Source organism: Castor canadensis, chromosome X (assembly GCF_047511655.1).
Source record: "Castor canadensis chromosome X, mCasCan1.hap1v2, whole genome shotgun sequence".
Classification (NCBI taxonomy): Eukaryota; Metazoa; Chordata; class Mammalia; order Rodentia; family Castoridae; genus Castor; species Castor canadensis.
Window position 1 is genome coordinate 141,874,573 of NC_133405.1, and position 22,532 is coordinate 141,897,104.

A 22,532-nucleotide genomic window follows, 5' to 3' on the forward strand; every position below is an offset into this window, starting at 1 on the left:
CTGATATGAATACTGTTGCACCATGGTCCCTAACTCAGAATGATACAATAAAGCAAATGACTCAAATTGAATCTAAAAATGTTCTTTCTTGGTTTCAGCCAGAAAGGACAATAGCCCATCCCTGGATCCACCTTGAAACTAATGTAGTCAGACCTGGATACAATTCTGAAGGCAATGCTGTCCAAACAAGAATCACTACTGAAACCAATACAGTCAGATTCTGGACCTCTTCTGAAATAAAACTTTGGACCCAGTCTGAATCTCAAGCAGTAAGTATGTGGCCTGAAGATAGCAGAGCCACACTTTGGTCTCTAACTCAGAATGATACAATTACATCTTGGTTCCAATTAGAATCTCAAAGGATACTTTCTTGGGCCCAGTTTGAAGGTGGTATAACCAACCCTTGGACTCAGCAGGAAACTGCTACAACTAAACTATGGACCCAATTTGGAACTTTAAAAATTCTTTCCTGGACCCCACCTGATACAATAACATACTGGTTCCATACTCAAATAGATTCAATCACACCCATGAGCCAGCCTCAAACTCAAAAATTCCAAAGTTGGATGCAGACTATAACTCAAGTACGAAAAATTTCACCTGTGACTGAAGTTGATACAGTAATACCTTGGTTACAGTTTCAAAGTAACACAGTTAGATCCTGGATTCAACTTTATTCCCAAACAGTGAGTCTTGGGACCCATACTGAAGTTGGTATAATTGGGCACTGGACTCAGAAAAGAATTGCTACAGATAACCTTGGGACCAACTCTGAAACTCAAGCAACCAGACCCTGGGACAAGCAGGAAGCTAACACAGTCAGAACTAGGTTCTACCTTCAAGGAAAAACTGTCAGACTGCAGACTTATTCAGAATTCGGTACGTTCAGTACTTTCATCTGATCTGAAATTGGCACAATTCATCATGATTCTTTTATGATCCAGTCAAAAACCCAAGAAGTCAGACCCTGGACCCAGTCTGAAATTGTTATGACTAGATACTGGGTTTTGTCTCAAGTAGTTAAACCACAGACAATGCTAAAAGGAGGAGCATTTACACCCTGGATCCAGTCTGAAACTCAACCAGCCACACCATGGACCAAGCCTCAAGTTAATATAACATTCTTTTCTATTCCTGTATCTGATAAATTCAGAACCTGGATCCAACCTAAAACAAAACTACTGCATTACAAAGCTGACATAATTGTATCACTGATTTCTCCTGAGACTGGAACAACTGGAAAAACTCTGCTAATTGATCATTTGGATAACAAGTCTAAGCTTGTCACATTTTTACCTGTTGAGACTATTTCTACCGCACATCAGTATTTTATAACTTTGTCAACAGAGATAAGTACCATAGAAAGAAAAATTAAAAGCAGTTATCTCCAGCCAAGCCAGCTCACAAGCATTTTCCTTCTTACCCTGTCAAGCAAGTGGTTTCCTAGTATAATTGGTCACAAGAACTTTGGCAGCATATTAGAAATTATTGACACAAAAGGAAGCCTTGATGTCCTTTCTGTCTCTCTTAGTTATCTTTCCCCAGGCTTTTCCTTCCTTGTTTCTTGTTCTCTTACATATCCATGTACATTGTTCCCTTCCTGTTTAGTCTTTTCTTCTTGTCCTTATCTTTCACACTGTGTTTTCCCATCTTGCTTCAACTTTTCTTCTCTGGCCTTCTCTCCTGTGCTTTTGCCCTCAACCTCTTCTGATAATCAGCTCCAGGAACTGTCTTTCTCAAAGTTTATTGAAGATACTATTTTTTCTCACACTTTCTCATCCCTGCATGCTCCTCCAGCAATAAGTTTAACAAAAGAGTTTCCCCTGATGCCTGGATCTCTATCTGGACCCAACTATAAGCATCAGTCTGGACAACAGCCTCTCAATGTTTCCCTGGCTGAGTGTCGCCTAGATATGATTTGGAAAGACAATCTCCAGGCTCTCTGGCTCTTCAAGACAGCTGCTGTTTCTCACGAGACCACAGGCAAGTTAAATATAGTCATCTGTTTGACTTACTACCTTAGATAAACAGTCTTTTTGAAGCCAGCAACCAAAATTTCTGAGTAGATCACAAAAGGTTTTCATAGATTTTTGTAGGATTAAATTGAAGATATTTTTCTGAACCAATAGTTAAGAGATCTCTAAATATTGAGAGATTAATACCTTATTTTTCCAGTAAGGGCTTATGAGTTAAGTTTTATAAGTACCACTCCTTTCAGAGCATAATATTACAAAAATATCTGATTGCTTAAATAGATTCTATTATTCTACTTGAGGAACGAACAGAACAAGTCAAATTATCTTTATCAGGAGAAGTATACAGATACGCTCTGTTACTATACCTAAGTTTATTGTGAATTAGGAAAATAATCCCAAGCATTTCCTCAAAGTTCAGGACATCAAATTTTCAAACTCGTTCCTAAAATAGAAAGTCAGGAAATTCAATGAAGAGGATAATAATACTAACTTTACTCTGCTATACATGTGGATTCATTCTAGAGTGCGGATTACGCCCTGGCCTTGTCTCCCGTTGTCCCAATTGCTGGGAGGCAGAAACAGGTGAATTTCCCTGGATGGTTTCTATGCATCTCTCTTTCTCCCATTTTTGTGCTGGCTCTATTTTGAATGAACAGTGGATTCTTACCTCAGCAACATGTGCCAATTTCATGTAAGTCTGGGTAAGCCATCTCAAGGTTAATGTATCATAATAAAGTGATGAAAAATTTATGATTTTTTAATGGATACATTTCTTTGAACAAACTAGATGTTCTTTATTTATATAATCAAATTTGATTAGTCTCCTTTTCTATAGAAATGATTGAATTGTTTTCTTAACAACCATTTCCGATTTTATTCTTTTTTCCTCATATACCACTAAAATTTATGTTAATATGTTTCTTGGGGTTAATTTTAGTATCCAAATAAAAAACATTGTGAATTGTAAAATTATGTCTTGCTTTTATATAATTTCACCTATCTAGAAGATGGCAAGCATGCTATTCCTTTAAAGCATGCTATAACCTTAAATTATAACCTATACTTATACATATTACTTTTTGATTTTATAAAGAGGCAAAAGCAACATGGATTCAGTAGAAATCATACTTTATATTTTGAACTTTGAATATTTAGTATGTATTATGATATTCTGTTATGATACTAGTCAGTAGTAGTGAGTGGTAGCTCCCAGTAGGCCATGCAATCACATAGTCATTATGACAAGCATCTGTGTTACCCACTGTGTTGCTAAGCTATGCATGTTAACAACCACTGCTGATAATTAAGTTTGGTGTATGACAGTATTTTCAACTTACAATGTTTTCAACTTAAGATTGGTTTATCAGAATGTAACCTCATAACCAGTGGATAGGCATTTTATTAGAGTTTCTGTTTAGCTTTTTATAACTCCAGATATGCTGTCCTAAAAATTCAATTTATCAATTTATATTTTGATACTATTTAGCTCAAAAGATTTCTGGCAAACATTTTATTTTCTTATTTTAACGTACTGAAGTAGAACCATTAATATAGATAAGAGAAACAGGGCTCATGTAGAAAAAGTGGTCGAACTCTCACAAGTTCTGTGAGATATTTCAGTTCCTAATTTTCAAAATTCTTATGAGTAAGTATTAAGCACATTAAATATTAGGGAGTACAATAGTGTAGGTTAATACTTTTTAATAAGGAAACTGACAAAGTAATTTACTTCTCATTTCTTTTTTTGATGGTATTGGGATTTGAACACAAGGCCTCATTCTTGCTAGGCAGGTACTCTACCACTTGAGCTACACTCCACCAATACTTTACTTCTCATTTCTGAAGATGTTCATGCCTACTGAGCCTAGGGATGACCTAATATCATTAATAATGTCCTAGTGTTAAATACATGTGCTGACTGAATAGGGAATAGGAATAGTATTTTGGTGCTTACATGGACCCTATCTGATTCATATGATCTAAGGGTTTTTTTTTCACATTGAAATTTAGAAATAATAATATTTCTAATGAATTTTCCTTCCAGAAAAAGCTCAGAAGCTCTGGCCTTGGTCCAAGTGGGTCTTATTGATCTACAGGATCCTACCCAAGCTCAGACTGTTGGTATTGATCGTGCCCTGCCCTACTTAGGACCCAAAGGACCTCCTGGACCTGGGCTAATCTTTCTGAAGCAGCCACTACATTTTCAACCCCTGGTTCTTCCTATTTGTCTGGAGGAAAGTTTGGAGCAAGAGAAGAATATACAACTGCATGACTGCTGGTTACCCAGCTGGTCCCTCATGAGAGGTGAATAATGAAAAAGGCACTGGATTAGAATGGAATGATATGTTTGGAAAAATAGTAATATCCTTTCTTGAGTAACTGAGCATTTATTATATTTCTCTAATCTAGTCTAAAGCAAATCAACAAAATTCACAAACATTTCTTCTCTGTTTTCCATCAGGAAGTCCTGGAATTTTGCAAAAAAGGCACCTAAACATCCTGCAAGCCAGCACTTGTGCCCAGTTTTGGCCCAAGCTGAATGAATTTACTTTCTGTGTGGAGGCCAAGAAAGCTATGGGGGAGGCTGGCTGTAAGGTGACAATTAAAGGGAATGTGAAAGTCAGAAATAAAAAGGATTATCCTTCAACACCAAGATACCTCCTACCATCCTTCAGATAATCAATTGATACTCTGTTCTGTTCCCTCTTTCTTACAGGGTGACTTGGGGGCACCTTTGGTGTGCCATATACAACAAAAGGATACATGGGTACAGGTGGGAATCTTGAGTCACTTTGATGAACATTGCACAAAGCCCTATGTCTTCAGCCAAGTGAGCCCTTTCATTTTCTGGATCCAGGGAGTTACACGGCTCAGCCATGCACCATGGTCCCAACAAGGACCCATAACTACCTCTGCTTCCATCTCCCTTTCAGTCTCTCCTGCTAGGAATGCTTCAGTTTTAACCTCTACAACTGCTTCTATTCGACCACACTTCATTTCTCTGCCACAACCTCAGAGTAAGGCCCAATAAAATTATAGTAAGAGAAGTATAAGAAGGAAATTAACAAGGGATTGGAAATACAAAAGAGTGAAAGGAGAAGAGAAAACTCTTTTCTTGAGAAATGAGAAATGCATATTTTTAAAATTTATGAAATCTTTGGAGTGATTTATTTATTGGTCTAAAAAGGAACGTCATAGTTAACAATACTGTTTAACTTTCATAATGTTATAGAATATAGATGCCAGTGGTTATTAATATAATTATCTTGATTGATTACTCTGACATGTAGAATATTGCAATAACTTATCAACTTCTCGGGAGCAAAAAAGAGTAGGGCTAACAATGATACTCAAAAACTTATTCTTCTAACAGAGAGTACTCTTCTACTACTATATAGCACCTTGCATATGTGTTACAATAATTTTTATTAAAGACGTTTTGTTTTGTTGTCAGTGATAAATAATGATTTGTAGGCTCTTGTGTGCATTTATTTTACATTAGGGTTATTATCTTTCTTCTTCCCTTGACTATTCTGAAACCTATCACAATATCATCAATGACTATTTCTCATTGTTTACTTGATCTTACTGCCTTTGAAAAATATTTCAGTCCCAGAGTCTGTGTTTTAATCTGCTTAATAAGTATTTACTAGCTATCTCAAGTTGCCATATTATAGTGAATAATGATTTTTAAGCATAAGTGAGGCCATATCATTTCTTTGGTGATATTCTTCAAATCCTTTCTCACACAGATGAAGAAGTCTACAATCAGGATCTTATTTATGATTTTACCTTCATCTTTATCACTTTATTCTTTTTATAGTCAGATTGTTTTCATAAATTTTCTTTTTATCTAGGATTCATTAATCGTACAAGAGGATTTCAAGTGAAAATTCCATATATGCATACATTATATTTTGGTCAAGTTCTCTGTGCCCCCTTCTACTGCATATGAGTGAAAATGTGATACTTGGCTTTTTGAGCAGGGCTTATTTCACTAAATGTGATGAGCCCTAGTTCTACCCATTCCTACAAATAGCATAATTTCATTCTTTTCTATGGAGCAGCAATCTTTCATTGCATATATATTCCCACTCGTTGACTAGAGACAATTTAAAATTGCTCTATAAATAAACAATGGGTATAGAAAGATAAGAGGAACTTTTTTTCAGGGAAATATCATAGCTGCAAAAGATACAGAAGCTCATGTTTCTAAGTCAAATTTTGAAATGTCAATGTGTTTTAAATGGATTGAAACATTTAAAATTAGAAAGCTATAACATTCTATGAAATTTATTCTTACTGGCTTTTTTTGCTTCTTTTTTTTCATTTGTTGGTTGGTTGTTTTTGCTCAGCTTCAGCAGACCGTATTTCTCTGCGATATACTATGCCTTGGCAGGTTATGATCATCAGTTGTGGCAGTCAAATCTGCAGTGGCTCCATAATTAGCAGCTCTTGGGTTCTCACTGCTGCCCATTGTGTCAGGAACATGTAAGTTTATGTCCTGCTTCTTCAAATACTATATAATCCATTACCACCAAGTCAGTTTGTTTAAGCCTTCTTTGGGCAAATTTTGCTTTCTTTGTCCCCAAATCACCTCTTAGGTCCATTACTTATTTGTTTCAGGCAAACATTGAGTTGATTTAACATGTACCTCTATTAGTATTTTCTTCCGAAATCCTATTTCCCAAGTACTAACTTCTTGGTATCTTGATTTCTGTGGAGGTGAAATGCAAGGCTCATGTACCATATCTTAAAAAGACAAATGTGGTTTTTAAGAGTACAGGTTCTGTAGTGAATCCATTTTAAGTAATTTCTATGTATCCACATAGGAATCCAGAAGACACTATAGCGATACTGGGCCTTAGGCATCCTGGGGCACCTCTGAGAGTTGTTAAAGTAACTACGATCCTACTTCACGAGAGATTCTGGTTGGTGAGTGGAGCAGCAAGAAATGATCTGGCTTTGGTACTCCTTCAAGAGGGCCAAAATTCCATTCAGATGTTAGCACCATTGGGGCACTTGAAGAATCTAAATAGCTCAGAATGTTGGCTTTCTGGGCCAAGAATTCTTAAACCAGGTTAGTGATTGTTTTGCTCATTAGGAGAGTAGCTTTAAAAAAATAAGGATTATACTTTTAACTTAAAGTTTAATAAGTCTTACAACAATTGTGCATATACCTAATTTTAGGAACTTAACTCAGATTAGAACCCTATTTGTACATGTATTTTTATTTCATTCAATGATTGTTTTGATGATGACTCAATAGGATTTTAAGGATATCGTAAGAGGAAGTTTATATGAACATTCAAATGTTGTAAATAAAACAGGGATGATTAGGTTCCAAACTCTTCTAACTTTGGAAAAAAGTTCTGTTTTGTTTTGGCATGTTTAGGAAATTGAATATTCACTTGAATTGGAATTTGGAGGGCTTTTTTTGGGGGGTGGTTGCTATATTAGGTTGAACTCAGGGCATTCACTGTGAGCCACTCCACCAGCCCTATTTTTATAAAGGGTTTTTTGAGATAGGGTCTTGTGAACTATGTACTTGGGCTGGGTTTGAACCACAATCCTGATCTCTGCCTCCTGAGTAGCTAGGATTACAGACGTGAGCTATCAACACCCAGCTGATTTATAAATCAAAATATACAACTTAATTTTCAGGAAATGAAATTTAAAAGTAATTATATTTGCTAAAATGACTCAAAAGAAATGTAAAATGAATGGAATGATTTGAAGGTAAGAAGCTAATGGTAGTGATAAGAAAATCAACAGAACTTCTTAGCATAATAACTTAGAGGTACATGTTTAAATCATCTTCTTAGCTGCTTCACTGTAACCTATATATTTAACTATTTGTACATTCTATTTTCCTAGGAGAGACAGATGAGAACCCAGAAATATTACAGATGCAGGTTATGGGAGCTTCAAGCTGTACGTACCTCTACCCAGACATAGGCAGTTCTATTGTTTGCTTCATTACTCAGGCCAAAGGCTATGACACAAATATGGTGAGCAGATGAGGTTTATTTTCTTTCCTTTTTTTTCAGAATCATGAAACTATAGCTTGTCCTCCTATAAAAATTTATCTTTGAATGATAAATATAAGAAAGTGAACACTTACTCAGTAAGAGTGAACACATGTTAAATAAATTGTAGAACTTCTAAATATGCTAATAATCTATATTATATCTGACACGTGCTCTTTATAATATATTCACATAAAACAACTGTTGGACATTTTTGTTATACTACACACAAGTTAGACATTTTATATATTTTTTCTTATAATTACATTACCCTTTATCTTAAGGTTCACTAAGTCCAACATTTTCTATTTTCTCAATTGTACAAGAGAACTGTATAGTTTAAATATCAAATATCTTATTTGTCATAATGATTTAGAACATATTTGGGATAAGAACAATATACTTAATCATCTATATTACATCTATAAATCATAAAATCTAAGATTAAATAATAAACTAGGTTAATTAATTAAATCTGTCTCTACATTTGACTTTACAGGAGCCAGTGAGTCCAGGCAGTGCTGTTATGTGCAGACCAATATCTGGCAATGGCAAATGGAGACAGATAGGCTTCACCAGTCTCAAATCTCTAGCTACCATAGTGAGCCCACACTTCTCCTGGATTTTATCCACTTTAGCAAAGGCAGGCCATCCCCTAAACCAGGACCTTATGCCTTGGATAGAAAAACCTAAGTCCTCTGGTTTCCTTAAATATCCATCCACACTGCTACTTTCCTCAGCAATTATTATTGAAGCACAGATGTTTTTGTAGCCTGGTGACTAGAACAGGTAGTATACATCTGTTCATACTATGATAGCCAAGATACCTGAGGAATAAAGAGAAAATATTGATTTATGCCCTATAAGCTATTCCTACATATTTCTTTTCATCTTTCCCTGCATAATAAATGACTTATGCTTACTGCCTGAGTTAATGACTGTTCTTTGATTAACTATATTCATTTCAAATAAATCAAAGTTGTTATTTAACAAGTAAATGACTCCAGGTATGGGTTACCAGAAAATAAAGTTTTTACAAAGATAGGGAAATCAAACCTCAAAAAGACATTTGTAAATCTCCTAATCTACAAATTTATAATTTACAACTATTAACATACCTGATCTATTTTAAACCATCTGCATTTTCTTTTAAGACACAAAACAGTGATTATCCCTTTAGCAATTTATAAGGACTTAATTTGGAAAACATATAATGTTTTATCCCAACAAAATAGCACCTTTAATGAATAAACATAATTAGTTTGCATACTGTTAATAAATAATGCACACATGAATGAATACTATGAATAGTTTTAGTTACCTGCACTCAACCATGACCATTCATAGGAAAGAATACTACGTTTACATACTGTGCTATTGTGAGCAGCATGAAAAAATTGCCTGGAAACATGCTTCAACCTACCTAGGAGGCAAATTATCCTTTAATTCAGGATATATATGTGTATATGCTACTTGACCATTAGTCTCTATAGGAATTATCTCACTAACCACAACAAATCTAGTAGTATCACAATATAAATCATTCCTATTTAATTTAATAATCACCTCAAAGAACAGACTTTAATTATACTGTATGATACTACATTTAATTATTTTATACTTTATTTAGTTATTTACAGTGCCTGATGTATTCATTACATTTTATACATATTCATGTATATAAAATAATAGAAGAATATAAGCTTCACCATTAAGTACAGTTGTACATCAATGAATAGTATCAAAGTAAGTCTCCATTTTGTAAAGAAAGGAAGGTATGGTGAATAAAGATAAAGAAATGATAAAAGTATTATATAACAATAAGGAAAATATGAAAATATTGAAAAATTAAACTTGTGTTTGGGAGGGAACTGATTAAAGACAGTTCCACATAAAAAAGAAGTGATGATTACAATGGGACAGAAGAGAACTTATCCAAATGAAACTGACAGATAAAAAGTATATGGTAGAAATATAGGATTAAGAACACTAAATCCCACAAAGACAAACATATTAAATATAATAAAAAATAATTAGCAACTATGTCTATTCCTACAGGAATCTATGCATTTCAGTTCTCATGTAAGCCTAATAATTTAGTGAAACAAAGAAAAGAACACATTAATAAACTGTGAATTTAAAGTGGCATAATTATGATGCTAGATTTAAAATGTGCTATAGTCTTAAACTGAGGGTCTCATCAATAATGAAGAGGAAGGGTGGAAGGAAAAAAATCCACCAAATGTTCAGTCAAAAAGACTTCTGAAAGTATAGTACATTCTCACTAATGATGCCAAATATGGGGCATCATGTTTGTGTAACTGACACAACACTGTGAGTTTTCAAATTTTCTGCCCAGTACATGAGAAACACTGACAATATTGATCTATGCAGAAACTACTTAATTCTCAAAGAGAATCCAAATTAGTGTGGCAAGATCCAGTGTACCAAGTTGCCCCTGGATGATACTCTACTCATAATACTGATCCTAAGCAAAGATATGTGTGACAAAAGCAAAGCTTGAAGGAACTGGTCTCAAAGATCCAGCACTCCAAAAAAAGGGCTTATTAGTGGCAGGTGTCCAGGATTTAACCCCTCTTTGTTCATATAAAGTGCAGCTGGGAGTGGAAGCATGAGATTCAGGCTGTTAGACCAGAGGTTTAGAGCCAAGTTGCTTTGAATCAGAGGTGGAGATCATTTCTAGCCTATACAAACATAGAACATCACAATTGTCATTACGTATTACTCAGATTCTGCTTTGGAGTAGGGAACTGAGTGGCAGCACCACACATATGACCTTCTGTAAGAAATAATTATGTAGGAGTCTTGAGGTTGAAAATAGAGAGCAAATATTGTGTTCCTGCAGAGAAAATCCCAGTGACGTTGGCCAAATAGTGACTTTCTCGTGACATGTCACAATGCAACCTAAAATTAAAATTAATGACCTGATGTTTGTAGTAACATGGGTAGTTTTTACCATATAGGTTGTAGTTGGGCTCTAGGTTTCAGCTTTCTGCAGTGGAACTAAGCTGTGCAAAAGGTCAGATACCTGCCTAAAAACTTTCATGTGGAGAGCCTTAATAGTCCCTTTATTAAATAGCAAGTGACCTAATGTCTCATGGGAGTTTTTGTCCTGCATGAGGTCATTGGGTCACCTAGTGGTTCCAGGGATTGGAGTTTGCTACACTGTTCGTTTCTGCACTGCCAACTCTGGCAATGTGTAGTATTTGCCCAGGAATCTGAGCTTCAGACCCTGGGGGTACTGCCTGATGGTTGGACAAGGCTAATGACTGGACCTTCTGTTCCTTTCTTACAGGGTCCTAACAGCACCCACACTTTCACATTGAAACAGTACCTTTCAGATAGAACCAGTCTTATATGAATGGTGGGGCCTGGAGGGCATCTAGGGTCACACATTGCTAATGTGCTTATAACCCAGCAGGGTACAGTCATATGTACACATTGGTTCAGCATGAATCAGCCTAGGTGTATTAGGAGGCTACACAACCACACAATAGGGTACGTGACACTAACAGTGCATATTGTAACCCATTGCCAACAAAAAACAAGAAGAAAGATAGGGCTAGCTCTCAATGGCATTGCATGGTGTTATCCTGTGAGATTCCCCGCAGGATGTTTCTTTTCAACTCTTTCAGTAGACAGTCAATAATTTTACTACACTTCCTTTCCAAGCTTTCCCTTTTGTCTGAGGTCACTATCCCAGGTCGCAAAACAAGTACCAATCAAGAAGTTGTCCCATATTTATACCTAACATAACTATGACAATGCCATAAAACCACCCATTTTTTTTCTGATTGTGCATGCTGTCCAATAGAGTGCCTGCACACTCATATTATAAAGCCTCTGAGCCCTCTTAACATGAGAATCCTTGTGCACTGGTGGCACAGTGTGACAGTAAGAGAAAAAAAAAGAAAATTATCATCCAAAATGTAGGATGGCATGGAAAATGGGCTACCTGTGATCAAAGAGAAGTCTGCACCTCTGGGCCATATTCCCTTTCAGTGGAGACTATGCTTGTGCATTCAGTAAACTGGGCTGGGCTTGGAGTTCCTGCAGCTGCTTGATTGCCCCTTCCTTGCTGTGCCATGTGGTATTCCACACAGGGATAACTGACGACATACTCTTCCTGCTACTGCCCTGCTCCACTGCCGTTAAGACCTCCCCCACCTCCATGACCTACAACACCACCAGCCACTTCCTCCCATAACACCGCCCACTCCATCTCTACCAAGGCTTCAAGTTGCATCAGAAGCTCTTCAGGAAACAACCTGTCTCATCTTGGACTACAGACATTAACTTCATTGCCTAAGGCTCCCGCCCTGGGGTTCTGTTCTGTAGCTTGAGAAAGCCCACTCCAGATGAAAGGCCACTTGGTGGGCAGATCTTGTCCTGAGCTCCTTTGGAGTCCCACAGTGCTCATACTCCCTTCTTGGCATCATGCTAGGGTGCTAATCCTCAGCATGCACAACTAGTACCTAGGTAACAGCCTGAATTAGCAGTTCTCCAAGTCTATCACTCAATGGAGGCTGCTTATGGGACATACCTTGTGAAATTTAACAAGTCTCTGTCTTGACTGCCTATACTCACCCATTTGTGAATCATCTTGTGCATGAACGAATTGGCTCTTGCTTTAGTTTAATGAATGGATGTGGCAGTGTGTGATGGTGTTACTCCTCATAAGTCTCTAACAAATTTCTACTTGTGTCTAACACACAACATACTGCATATTTGAAATTTGTGTCCTGATAAGAAGTTGCCACCAGGGATTGCTGTGATACTGACTGAGGTTCTGACTAGCAGCATTTCATAAGCATCATCTGGTGTTGACAAATATACATTGCTGACCTTCGAGATTTTGGGGTATATCTTAACCACCACTCCTCCATCCACTGTCATGGTGAACCAGGAAGATCCTGATGTTGAATCCTTGTTGATATTTCAACATGAATAGCAGAATAGTTGCCTGGTGAGCATTGGAAGAGAGATTAAAATCAATAGACCAGGCAGTAGAAGAAATGGAGACTGGAGGAGAAGGGAACAGGAGAATGAAGAGAGCAAAAAGAAAACAATTGCAAGGCAAGAACAGGAAGGTAAACCCAGTGTAGTTGGGGAAAATTAAGGTTGGTAATTTGTGACCATCCAGAAGGATGCAGCTGGTTGTGATAGAAAGTGTGAAAACCAGTTTCAGTGTTGTCTTTATGAAACAGGAAGAGAAATAAATGCACTGTGCTTACCAGAGCTTTCAAATTACATTGCATGAGAATTTTGGCATTCACAACCAAAAGACCTGTCTTTTAGTCACTTTTGGGTTCGTTGCCCAGTATGTTTTTCTTGTGTTTCCACTTGCTGTCTCTTTGCATTACTGCAAGTGTAATTAAGGGCTCAAAGGAAATAGGTTATATGTACACAGAAAGACCCTGATGTAAAGAAAGCACTTAGAGGATAAGTTTTGTGTTAGTTTTGGAATTCCATTTACTTTTGTCTACTGGAGAATTCCACAGGGAACATACAAAAACCTGATCTGTTGTCTGGAAAGTGTGCTTTCTCATAGTGGGAGCTGCATTCTTCTACATTTCTCAGTCTAATTCAATGGAATCCACACACCAACAGAATTACCCTTCATAGAGAAAAGGTGAGATCAAGAAGAATTAACCTAGAAGGTAACACACATGCACAGGAAATCAATGCGAGTCAACTCCCTGTATAGCTGTCCTTATCTCAACCAGCAAAAACCCTTGTTCCTTCCTATTATTGCTTATACTCTCTCTACAACAAAATTAGAGATAAGGGCAAAATAGTTTCTGCTGGATATGGAAGGGATGGGGGGGAGAGGGAGAGGGTAGGAGGGGTAAGGGAGGGGATGGGGGCAGGGGGGAGAAATGACCCAAGTGTTGTATGCAGATATGAATAATAAAAAAAAAGAATTACCCTTCAACAATTCCATTGGCACAACCCTTATTTGTTGGATACACACACACACACATACACACACAGAAAACATTCCTGTTAAATCACCTGCTGTGACCACAACCTCCATTCACAGTAAGTCCTGAAGTCTCCCTAAGGATGTAACAATCTTCTAGGTGTTCTACTCGCCACACAAAAACTACAAATGAAAGTGTTTGTGAAAATTCATCTATGCTTTGTCTTGACCCAGTGATGGGAGATCAGTTTTGTTAAAAAACTATGTTTCTGCACACACTGATGTTTTTTCTTTCCCTTTTTTTTTTGGTGTGTGCCTAAGGCCTTCACTTCCAGGAAGTGCTGATCAAATAAAATGGACCAAAAAAATTGTGATCACCTAGATTTTAGGTTTAAGAAACAAAGAACTTAGTGTGCTTCTCCCAATAAATTGGACCGTGACAACATTTTCCTATTTCCAGTTAAGGGGAGTCATGGGCTAACTCTGAAAAGCACATAGAGGCATGGAGGTGGTAAAGCTGTAGCAAAAAAGACCTATCAATTCCTGTACATGTGGAAATTGGTATTCTAAGAAGACAGACCATATATCTCATGCACTTCATTTACCTGCCTGTCTACTTGCCTCATGTCCGAGAGGATCAGCAGTGATCAGTATTCATGTCAAAGGTTGCAGGACAGCTGCTTATCACTAGTGAATTGACTGGAGAGGATAAATATGCAGCACAGGAACTACCAGTTAGGTGATTTGTGTCTGCTTTCATAGATTTTGTGTGCAAAATATGTGGTTAGAAGGAATTCCTCATGGTGACAAAGTAAACATGGAAAGGGAAGGAGTTTAACACTGGTGTAAACACATCTTAGTCCAAAGCAAGAAGAAATGTCCAGCCCATACTGTGCAAAGCCCAGCCTCAGCTGTGGTGGAGGAAATCCCTTGCCTGGTGGAATGCTTCTCCCAGGATCACATCTGCTTTGGCAAGGCAATTGAGGGTTGCCAGGTTTAAGTTTAGTCATGGTATCCCTAATCAGTATTCACATTCTGCAGTCTAATGCAAATTGACATCAGTGACAGGGAATCCACTCAACATTACTGGCTTGTGGTACTTCTGTCTTCCTGCCATTTCACAAGGGGAAAAACAGGTTAGTGCAGAATCCACGTGACCCAAAATCACTGAAAGCTACCCACATATTTTTCAAAGCGGGCAGACAGTGTGTCTAGTAGAGCAGTGGCTTAAAAGAACAACACACATCCTGTTGTAATGTGGAGGGAAGCATGGGTTCCTCACAGACTACCCATGGGGCAACCCTCACTTGATAAAGATTAGCCAAGTTCTTTTTCTTATGTCCTCCCAATACACTCCATGCCTGAACCTCAGGTTGATTCATGACATCAAGTCCAATGAGCTAAAGGCTTATCACCCTTATAACTGGCTTCTTCTCGGTAGTATCCCTTGTAATCCTTGGACAGAACAGATACTGCAGACACCTCTTTCCTTCTGAGAATAGATGTCAACCATATGGTAGTCTCCTCTTCTTGGAGAGAATCCTGATCTGTGACCCCTACACTGTTACAAAAATCAGCTTGTGCTTCCCTTTCCCAGGCTTGGAACTCTGCACATAAGGACTGCCATGCAGTAAATAAAACAACCACAAATTGTGGTCTTTATCCTGTTGGTCCTCTTCATTTCTCACAGAAAGTAATAATGATGTAGATGCATTTATCAAGGACTCAGGCCATGAGAGGTGGATGGTATAGTCTCTGTACATTTGACAAGAGTGTGACCTTCCTGCCATCTTGTCTATGCTTGAGAGCTTTGATGCCTGTGTTGTGCAGCTATTTCAGAAGAACTGATGGAGAGTATCCAAAATTGTTGCAATTGTCTTTATTGAGAGAGCTGGTTTGTCATGTATGGGAATCAACAGAGCAAGGTAAAATATAGACCTACTCACAGTTACAGTGCCACACAACTAAAAACTTCATTTAGCTTGATTTCTGATTAGAGAACAGTGATGCTACTCTTCTGCCCAATCTGGGCAAGGAGGACATACCAAAATGTGTTCTCAATAAACATCCTCATGGGCAAATTTCAAATATACCCCAGGCTAAGGAAAGAATTCCAAGAGTAGAGTGCATTTTGTTGGCACTGGCAGGATTCAGTTGTTCTCTCACAATGTAATTGGGACACTCTCAGAGAATGTGAAGACTCGGGGTACTATCTTTGTGGCAGTGTGTAAGTAGATATAGTAAGGGCCTTGGGGAAATCATATCTACAGTGAGGTAGGTCTTGCTGTAGATCCTAAAGCATCTTCAAATGGAGTTCAAAATCAATTAGCATTCATGCTAGCCCATATCACAGTGTGGTCCTTTACAGTGTATGAGTTCCAAATAACTCCCAGTTCAAATCCCACTGCACTTCCTTTGGCTACTGATTTTGTGTCTACACACCGTGCATGATTTGGGGTCATACACAGGATGTACAGTGGGGCCTTAATGATCATGCTGACAGGTTTGCATGCCCAGCTTGTTTTTCACCTCTGTTGCCTTCCATTGTTTCTCAAGATGCCTTCTCCCTATGGTTGTAGGCAGGGTATTGAGCCACAAATAGTTGATGATGATCTGGTAGGGAGTGGAACAGTGTAAAGGGTATGGGGCCCATCCCAGTGAGATTGGGAAACCCCAAGTCTCACAACACTACATCCAGAAACTCAACCTCAGCAATCCTCTTGGAGCCTGGGCCCTTGTGGGCTGTTAGCCATTCCAAAAAGGTCAGGTCTGTGGCATGCAGTCACCAGCTGGAACTTCACCAGATTATGCTTGAATTCCCAACCCACCAGATTATGCTGGAAGCCCCTTTTCACATCCTGAAGTGTCAGAGTTCATGCACTGTGAGTTCAGAAATAATACTCTAATATCTAGGAACCATTCCAGTAGAAATGTCTTACCATTGACACTTAGATCTTACTCTTTAATGTTCATGAGATTCTGGAAGTAGGTGTTCACAAGGAAGAAAAGCATCATGTTCCTCCACCAGTGAGACTGGGAAGGAATGTAGGAACGTCTTCTCCAGGTTGACTCAATGGAGAGCTTGTGTGCTGATACAGCGTACTTTGTATTCCCAGTTATCAAAGTTAAAACACAGACCTCCAAGATCCACATAAAATTGAGCAGGTCCTCATTTTGGTCACAGATGGTGCCTGACATCTCTGGGCAGTTCACCAGCTATAATTTTGATCAAAAGTCATGCTGAGACATGGATGGAATTCCGTAAGCAACTGAGTCAATCTGTTGGGCAAGGAGCTATGGGGCCCAGGAGCTGACAGGCATTTAAAAGAAATTTGTATGCTACAAAGGATCTTCTGTGGTCCTTTCTTATGGAATCCTATGAGTACCTTCACTATCACATAGAAATAGGCCCTTTTATGTGGAACCAATCCAAATTCCCACATGGTGAGGCCTTGAAATCATCTAGGGTCATGCATTGTTAATGTAACTACAATCTGGTAGGGCACATTTACATGCTTACATTGGTCCAGGCTGAATCCATCCCAGGCATCCTAGGTTGCTACACACCCAGGAAAGAGAGTGTGTGAACCTGACAGTGCAAGTTCTTGCCCATTGCCAACAATAAGGGAGAGAAAGATGAGATAAGCTCTCAGGAGTGTTTCGTGTCAGAATAATGGCTATGCTTCTGAGATATTCCCTGTAGTTCTCCTTTCAAGTAATTATGCTAGGCTTCCTTACAAGCTTTATTTTGTTCCTGCATCTCTATCCCAAATCATAAGACAAGAACTCACCCCAAAATTCTCACATACTTTCTCCTCATAATTATGCCAATGCCATCAAACCACCTGTTGTTTGCTCTGATTGTGCATCATGAGCAGTGGAGCCTTCTAATCCCAGCACTGCACTGACCCTCACCAACACTTACACCAGCAACCTTATGCTTGGGTTTGTAACTGAAAAAAACTTTGTGCTGAGTTTGTAACTGAAAAAAAAGAGCTCTCTTCTAAAATGCAGGGATGTCTTGGATAATGGGTGGTCTGTGACCAAGGTGACAGCTATACCTCAGGGCCATCTTCCTCTTCAGCAGAGCATATGTCCTGTTGACTTTTGTATTCTGTGTGCTGATCTATGCTTGGAGGTCTTGCAGCTTCTCCATGGCAGAATGGAATTGGGGGGGCCCCTTTCTTTGTTCCTAGGATCAAGAAAATATGCTCCTCCTACTGCTGCCGCAGCCAGCTGTATTTTGGTTAGGCTCTCCACCATCTCCACATCCTCCCCTACTGCCACCCTCTCTATCTCTATCAAGCCTTTCAGTGCATTGGACCAACAGGAGGAAATGGAGATCCTGTCTCATTACAGCCTCCAGACCCTGAATGCCAGCTCAGTCCTCCCCAGCTCTGGGGTGTTGCTCAGCAGCCTGAGTATGGCCACTCTAGCATGAACACCAATGTAGAATTCATTGCTTGCTCCTCTGGAACCCCACAGAGAGAGTCCACATTTCCTTTACTCACCATGCAGGGATACTGGCCCTGAGAACGGCTGTGACCAGGGCAACAGGCTAATAGAGCAGTAACCCTCTGGAACTCCTGGGAGACTGCAGTGGAGGTGGGTCTTCAGGGATTAACCCCTCTCAAATGCACTTAAATCACCAGTTGGGTGATGGCAAGTCCTGCAGGCTGTCACACTTGTGGTTGGCAGATGAATGCCTTCTTAGAAAGGTGGGAAGTTTCTTTAGGTACCAGTCAGCCTCTGTTTTGGAACAGGATGCTGAATGACAGTACCATGTCCAGGAAATGACACTGGTGGGTCTGCACTGAGTAAGAAACTGCAAACAGTGGGTCTCTGAACAGTAAAATTCCATGTGTCTGGTCAAATACATGTTTTCTGTGTCATGTCACAGTGCAGCTAATGGCAGCCTAAACAGTGTAGAACAAGTTTGAAATGACATGGTTAGTTTTCATAGGACTGCCAAAGAGAGGGGTTGGTGCTGGTTTCAGCTTCCTGCAGTGGAATTCATCTGGACAAGAGGGCAGATAGCTGTCAAGACACTTTCAAGCTGAGAACCCTAATGGTCTTAGGGACTGTTCCCTTCTTTTGCAAAAACAAGATCCTCATGCCCAGTGGTCTTAGTTGTTGCTAAGTGATGATGGAGATTCTTGACTGCCTGTGTTCACTTCACTATGAAGCACCTTGTGGATGAGAAAAAAGGACTCTTGCTTTTCGTAGAATAAATGGATGTGGCAGTGCCTCCTGGGACCCCTTCTCATGGTTCTTGACCTAAAAGAAGTGTTCTTGTTCATGTCTGAAACAACAGCATACTGCATGATTGTAACTTGTGTTTCCATGAGAACATGTCACCTGGGATTGATACAGATACTGACTGAGGTTCCAGGATGGTACCTCATATCCACATTTATGAGCATGGCCTGGTGCCATGACTCCTGCATGGACTACACGTATGGATCAGACACTCTGTCATGGCCAACCAGGAAGATTCTGATGGTGAGTCCAGGTTGATAAACAACGTGAATTGCAGGAACCTTGTCTGGAAGGCATGACAGACAGATGCAGATACAGATTAAAATATCGTGCATTAGGAGAAATGAAGAATGGAGGAAAAGGAAATGGGAGAAGCATGGGGAGACAGCCCACATAAAAACTCAAGGTGGCCTGGATTCTTGATTGGAAAACACTTCTACTACCCTGACTTCCACCATGGGCAGAAAGGACATAACACCCAATGATATCCTCAAACACCCTCATCGAAAAACTCAAAATTTCCCAACCTAAAGGAAGTATTCTTGGAGCAATGTGCATGTTGTTGGCAGGGTTCAAATGTCCTCAGAGAAAGAACATTATACACCCAACTACTTGAAGTCAGGGAGTAGATAGAGCCTTTGTGGCAATATGTGTAGTGACATAGTGACAGAAGGCTCTGACTCCAGCACTTGCTGCTCACCCATATTATTCTCTATTGACTCTGAGGATGATATCATCTTCCCTAGGATAGTAGTTCAGGGGATTAAGCCACAAGTCTTTGGTGATGTTCTTGAAGGGAATGGTTGTTAGGTAAAGGAGTTGGCTCGTTATCTTGGGACTTCCCAAAGTCTCACAAGATCACATCTAGAAGCCCAACCTCAGCAATTGTATTGGAGCCTGAAATAAAGGTGGTGACAGTGTCAGAGTTCATGCACTGTTAGTTCAAATACAATCCCCAATAGGTAGGCATGCATCCAGGGAGAACTCTTTTCCTAGTAATGCTGAGATTATACTCCTCAGAAATCACAGGGTCCAAGAAGTAGGATTTGTCACAGAAGAAAAACATCACCCTTTATAAGTGGTTGGCCTGGGGCAGTTGTTCTACCTGTGAGACTGGAAAGGATGCAGGGCAGTCTTCTCCAGGTCTACTCTGTGGAGAGCTTGTATCCCGGAAGGACTCATTTCCTCTTCCCAATTCTCCATGATCAACTCCTCACCTCCAAATTTCACATAATGTTGAGCAGCAAGTCTTCAACTTGGTTGGTGACTATGGCTGACATCTCAGATTTTTCAACAGCTGCGTTTGGTCAAGGAGCCTACTGAGTGAAGGAAGGAATTCTAGAAGAAACTGAGTCAATCTGCTGAGAAAGGAGTTTGTGGGTCAGATGTGCTCCAGAACTGGTCAACAATGAAACTTTCCATCAGACACCAGATCATTGAATCACCTCAGAGCTACAGGACCTTAAGGACCAATGTTGCTATTATGTTTAACAGTAAGGGAAGCCATGTTAGGTCCAGACTCCCTCCCACTACAGGTGGTTTACTGGAAACACCACAATGCACACAAAGGACTAACAAAGGGATTGTTGTTAAACATTGTCTTTGGGTGGCTAGGACAGTTGGGTGGACTAATGAGCTAACCATAGCTTATCTCCTTTAGTTGCACAGGAACTGCATTCTTTAATGACCCACAAGAAAATTTCTCCATACAGCATCCTTCCTCTTACTTTTCTACCTGATTTTCCTGTATCTAATGTAACCCTGTACACAGCAGTGCATTCTAGTTAATGCTGGAAACCTACCTCAGCAGGCTGAATAAAGCCTGTGCTGATGTGGAGCCATCTGATGCTCCTTCTGTGCCTCTCTTTCATCTAACATTTGGTGACAAAACCTGGGACTGATGTGTGGGTCACTTGTCAGAACTTGCAGTGGGAAGCAGTTGGCAGCAGTAGCTTGTCCCATACAAATTCCAAAACCTTGAGCAGAGACTGGTGTCATCCTCCCCTGTCCTCTGATGCTTCTCCCTCTCTTTTCATCACTTGATCTCTCCTATCTTTTTCTCTGTCTCCTTTTTTGATGGAATGTCAGGGACCACACCCCATCCCTGGACCCCCATCCAACACCAGGCAGCCTTCAATTTGGTGAGTTTTCCCTTTTCCAGGTTTCTCTCACACTGACTCTCAGAGTCCAGGACTCTATCTCAGAAATCCCAATGCTGGACAAGAGACTCCTTCCTTACTTGGTGTACTTACCTGTTATTTTTGAAAGCCACTCAAAAAATTCAGGGGAACTCCCTCATAGGCATAGGTTGGGAGGATATTCTGGCCCTCTGGTATGTCTGTCCTACTAAGTAGGACCACTGAGGACATTACTCACTGCTTTTTCCACAAAAATGGGCCAGAACTCTGTTTGTGATGGACAGTCTGCTGGGATGTCTCCTCAAAAGCCTCCAAACCATGGGTCTCACAGAAATAATTAGGCACAAAGGGCTGATTTTGTACTGCAACACAATGGGTCCTGCTATAAATTAGACAATTGTAACTATTGACAAGAACAGAACACTTTCAATTTCCAAATTCAGTGCAATCTCAAAAACTACCTCCAACATTATGGGACATGGTCTAAGGTTCCCTTCTATACAGGCCTTTGTTTAACTACACTCTAGACCCTTCACCTGTCTTTCTTGTGTTTCTTTATTATATTCTCTTCCTAAAGAAAAATCCTTCTCTGCTTTCTCCATCTTCCATTAAAAAACCCTCCTCCTCATATTCTGACTTCAATCCAGTTCTATATTAACCTTTCCCTTTCCGTCGTGTCAAAAGGTATGAAAAGAGTTGAACTCTAAAACACTTCTCTCTAAAGATCCCTTAGCCATGATGAAGGCCTCTTTCACCACTCCTACTAAGTAGCCTGTTCTTGTCTCCTCCCTGGACTGGCCATTCCAGTCAGGACAACAGAGACAGAGAAGGTTGGGGAGAAAAAAAAAGTCCTACTTGAATTACATTGTCAGTGTTCTCAGCCTCCCCATTGACTCACAGCATCCCAAGTTTAAAAACATAAATTCAGTTAAAAATCTAAATCTCAGCGTATGGCTGAGGATTGGAGCTGCTTTTCTGTCCTGATCTACTAAACTTCTTGTACCTAACTCTAAACTTCTAAATCTGACTAAGCACTCTAGTAAAAATTTTTTCCTGTAAGTTTTGTCTTTTAAGTCTTGCACTTGAGATGGGCTGTTTTCTCACTGCAGACCTGTCAAGATTGGGAGATGGAACAGATCCTATCCAGGTCACTGCAGGTGGTGACCCTGGAGTGGCAAGCCTGCTG

At 39.4% G+C, this 22,532-nt stretch overlaps 2 protein-coding genes across 3 annotated transcripts in view; one reads left to right on the plus strand and one right to left on the minus strand.

The window, feature by feature from the left end:
• The window catches only part of LOC141410420 (ATP-dependent RNA helicase DDX3Y), a 1,065,346-nt gene that overhangs the window by 103,711 nt on the left and 939,103 nt on the right, over positions 1-22,532 (minus strand). The window lies entirely within an intron of this gene.
• Positions 1,914-8,922, plus strand: LOC141419934 (serine protease 52-like). The gene is made up of 9 exons (XM_074064440.1): positions 1,914-1,983; positions 2,499-2,558; positions 4,021-4,280; positions 4,438-4,571; positions 4,693-4,993; positions 6,332-6,467; positions 6,809-7,056; positions 7,854-7,987; positions 8,505-8,922. Exons 3-9 carry the CDS (start codon positions 4,274-4,276, stop codon positions 8,775-8,777), a joined length of 1,233 nt encoding a protein of 410 aa, XP_073920541.1. The 5' UTR covers positions 1,914-1,983; positions 2,499-2,558; positions 4,021-4,273; the 3' UTR covers positions 8,778-8,922.

Excerpts from the sequence above, each read along its gene's own strand:
- LOC141419934 (XM_074064440.1), top strand. Across the intron at positions 4,994-6,331 it reads TTCTCTGCCACAACCTCAGA|CTTCAGCAGACCGTATTTCT; the intron begins GTAAGGCCCAAT and ends GTTTTTGCTCAG. Across the intron at positions 7,988-8,504 it reads AAGGCTATGACACAAATATG|GAGCCAGTGAGTCCAGGCAG; the intron begins GTGAGCAGATGA and ends TTGACTTTACAG.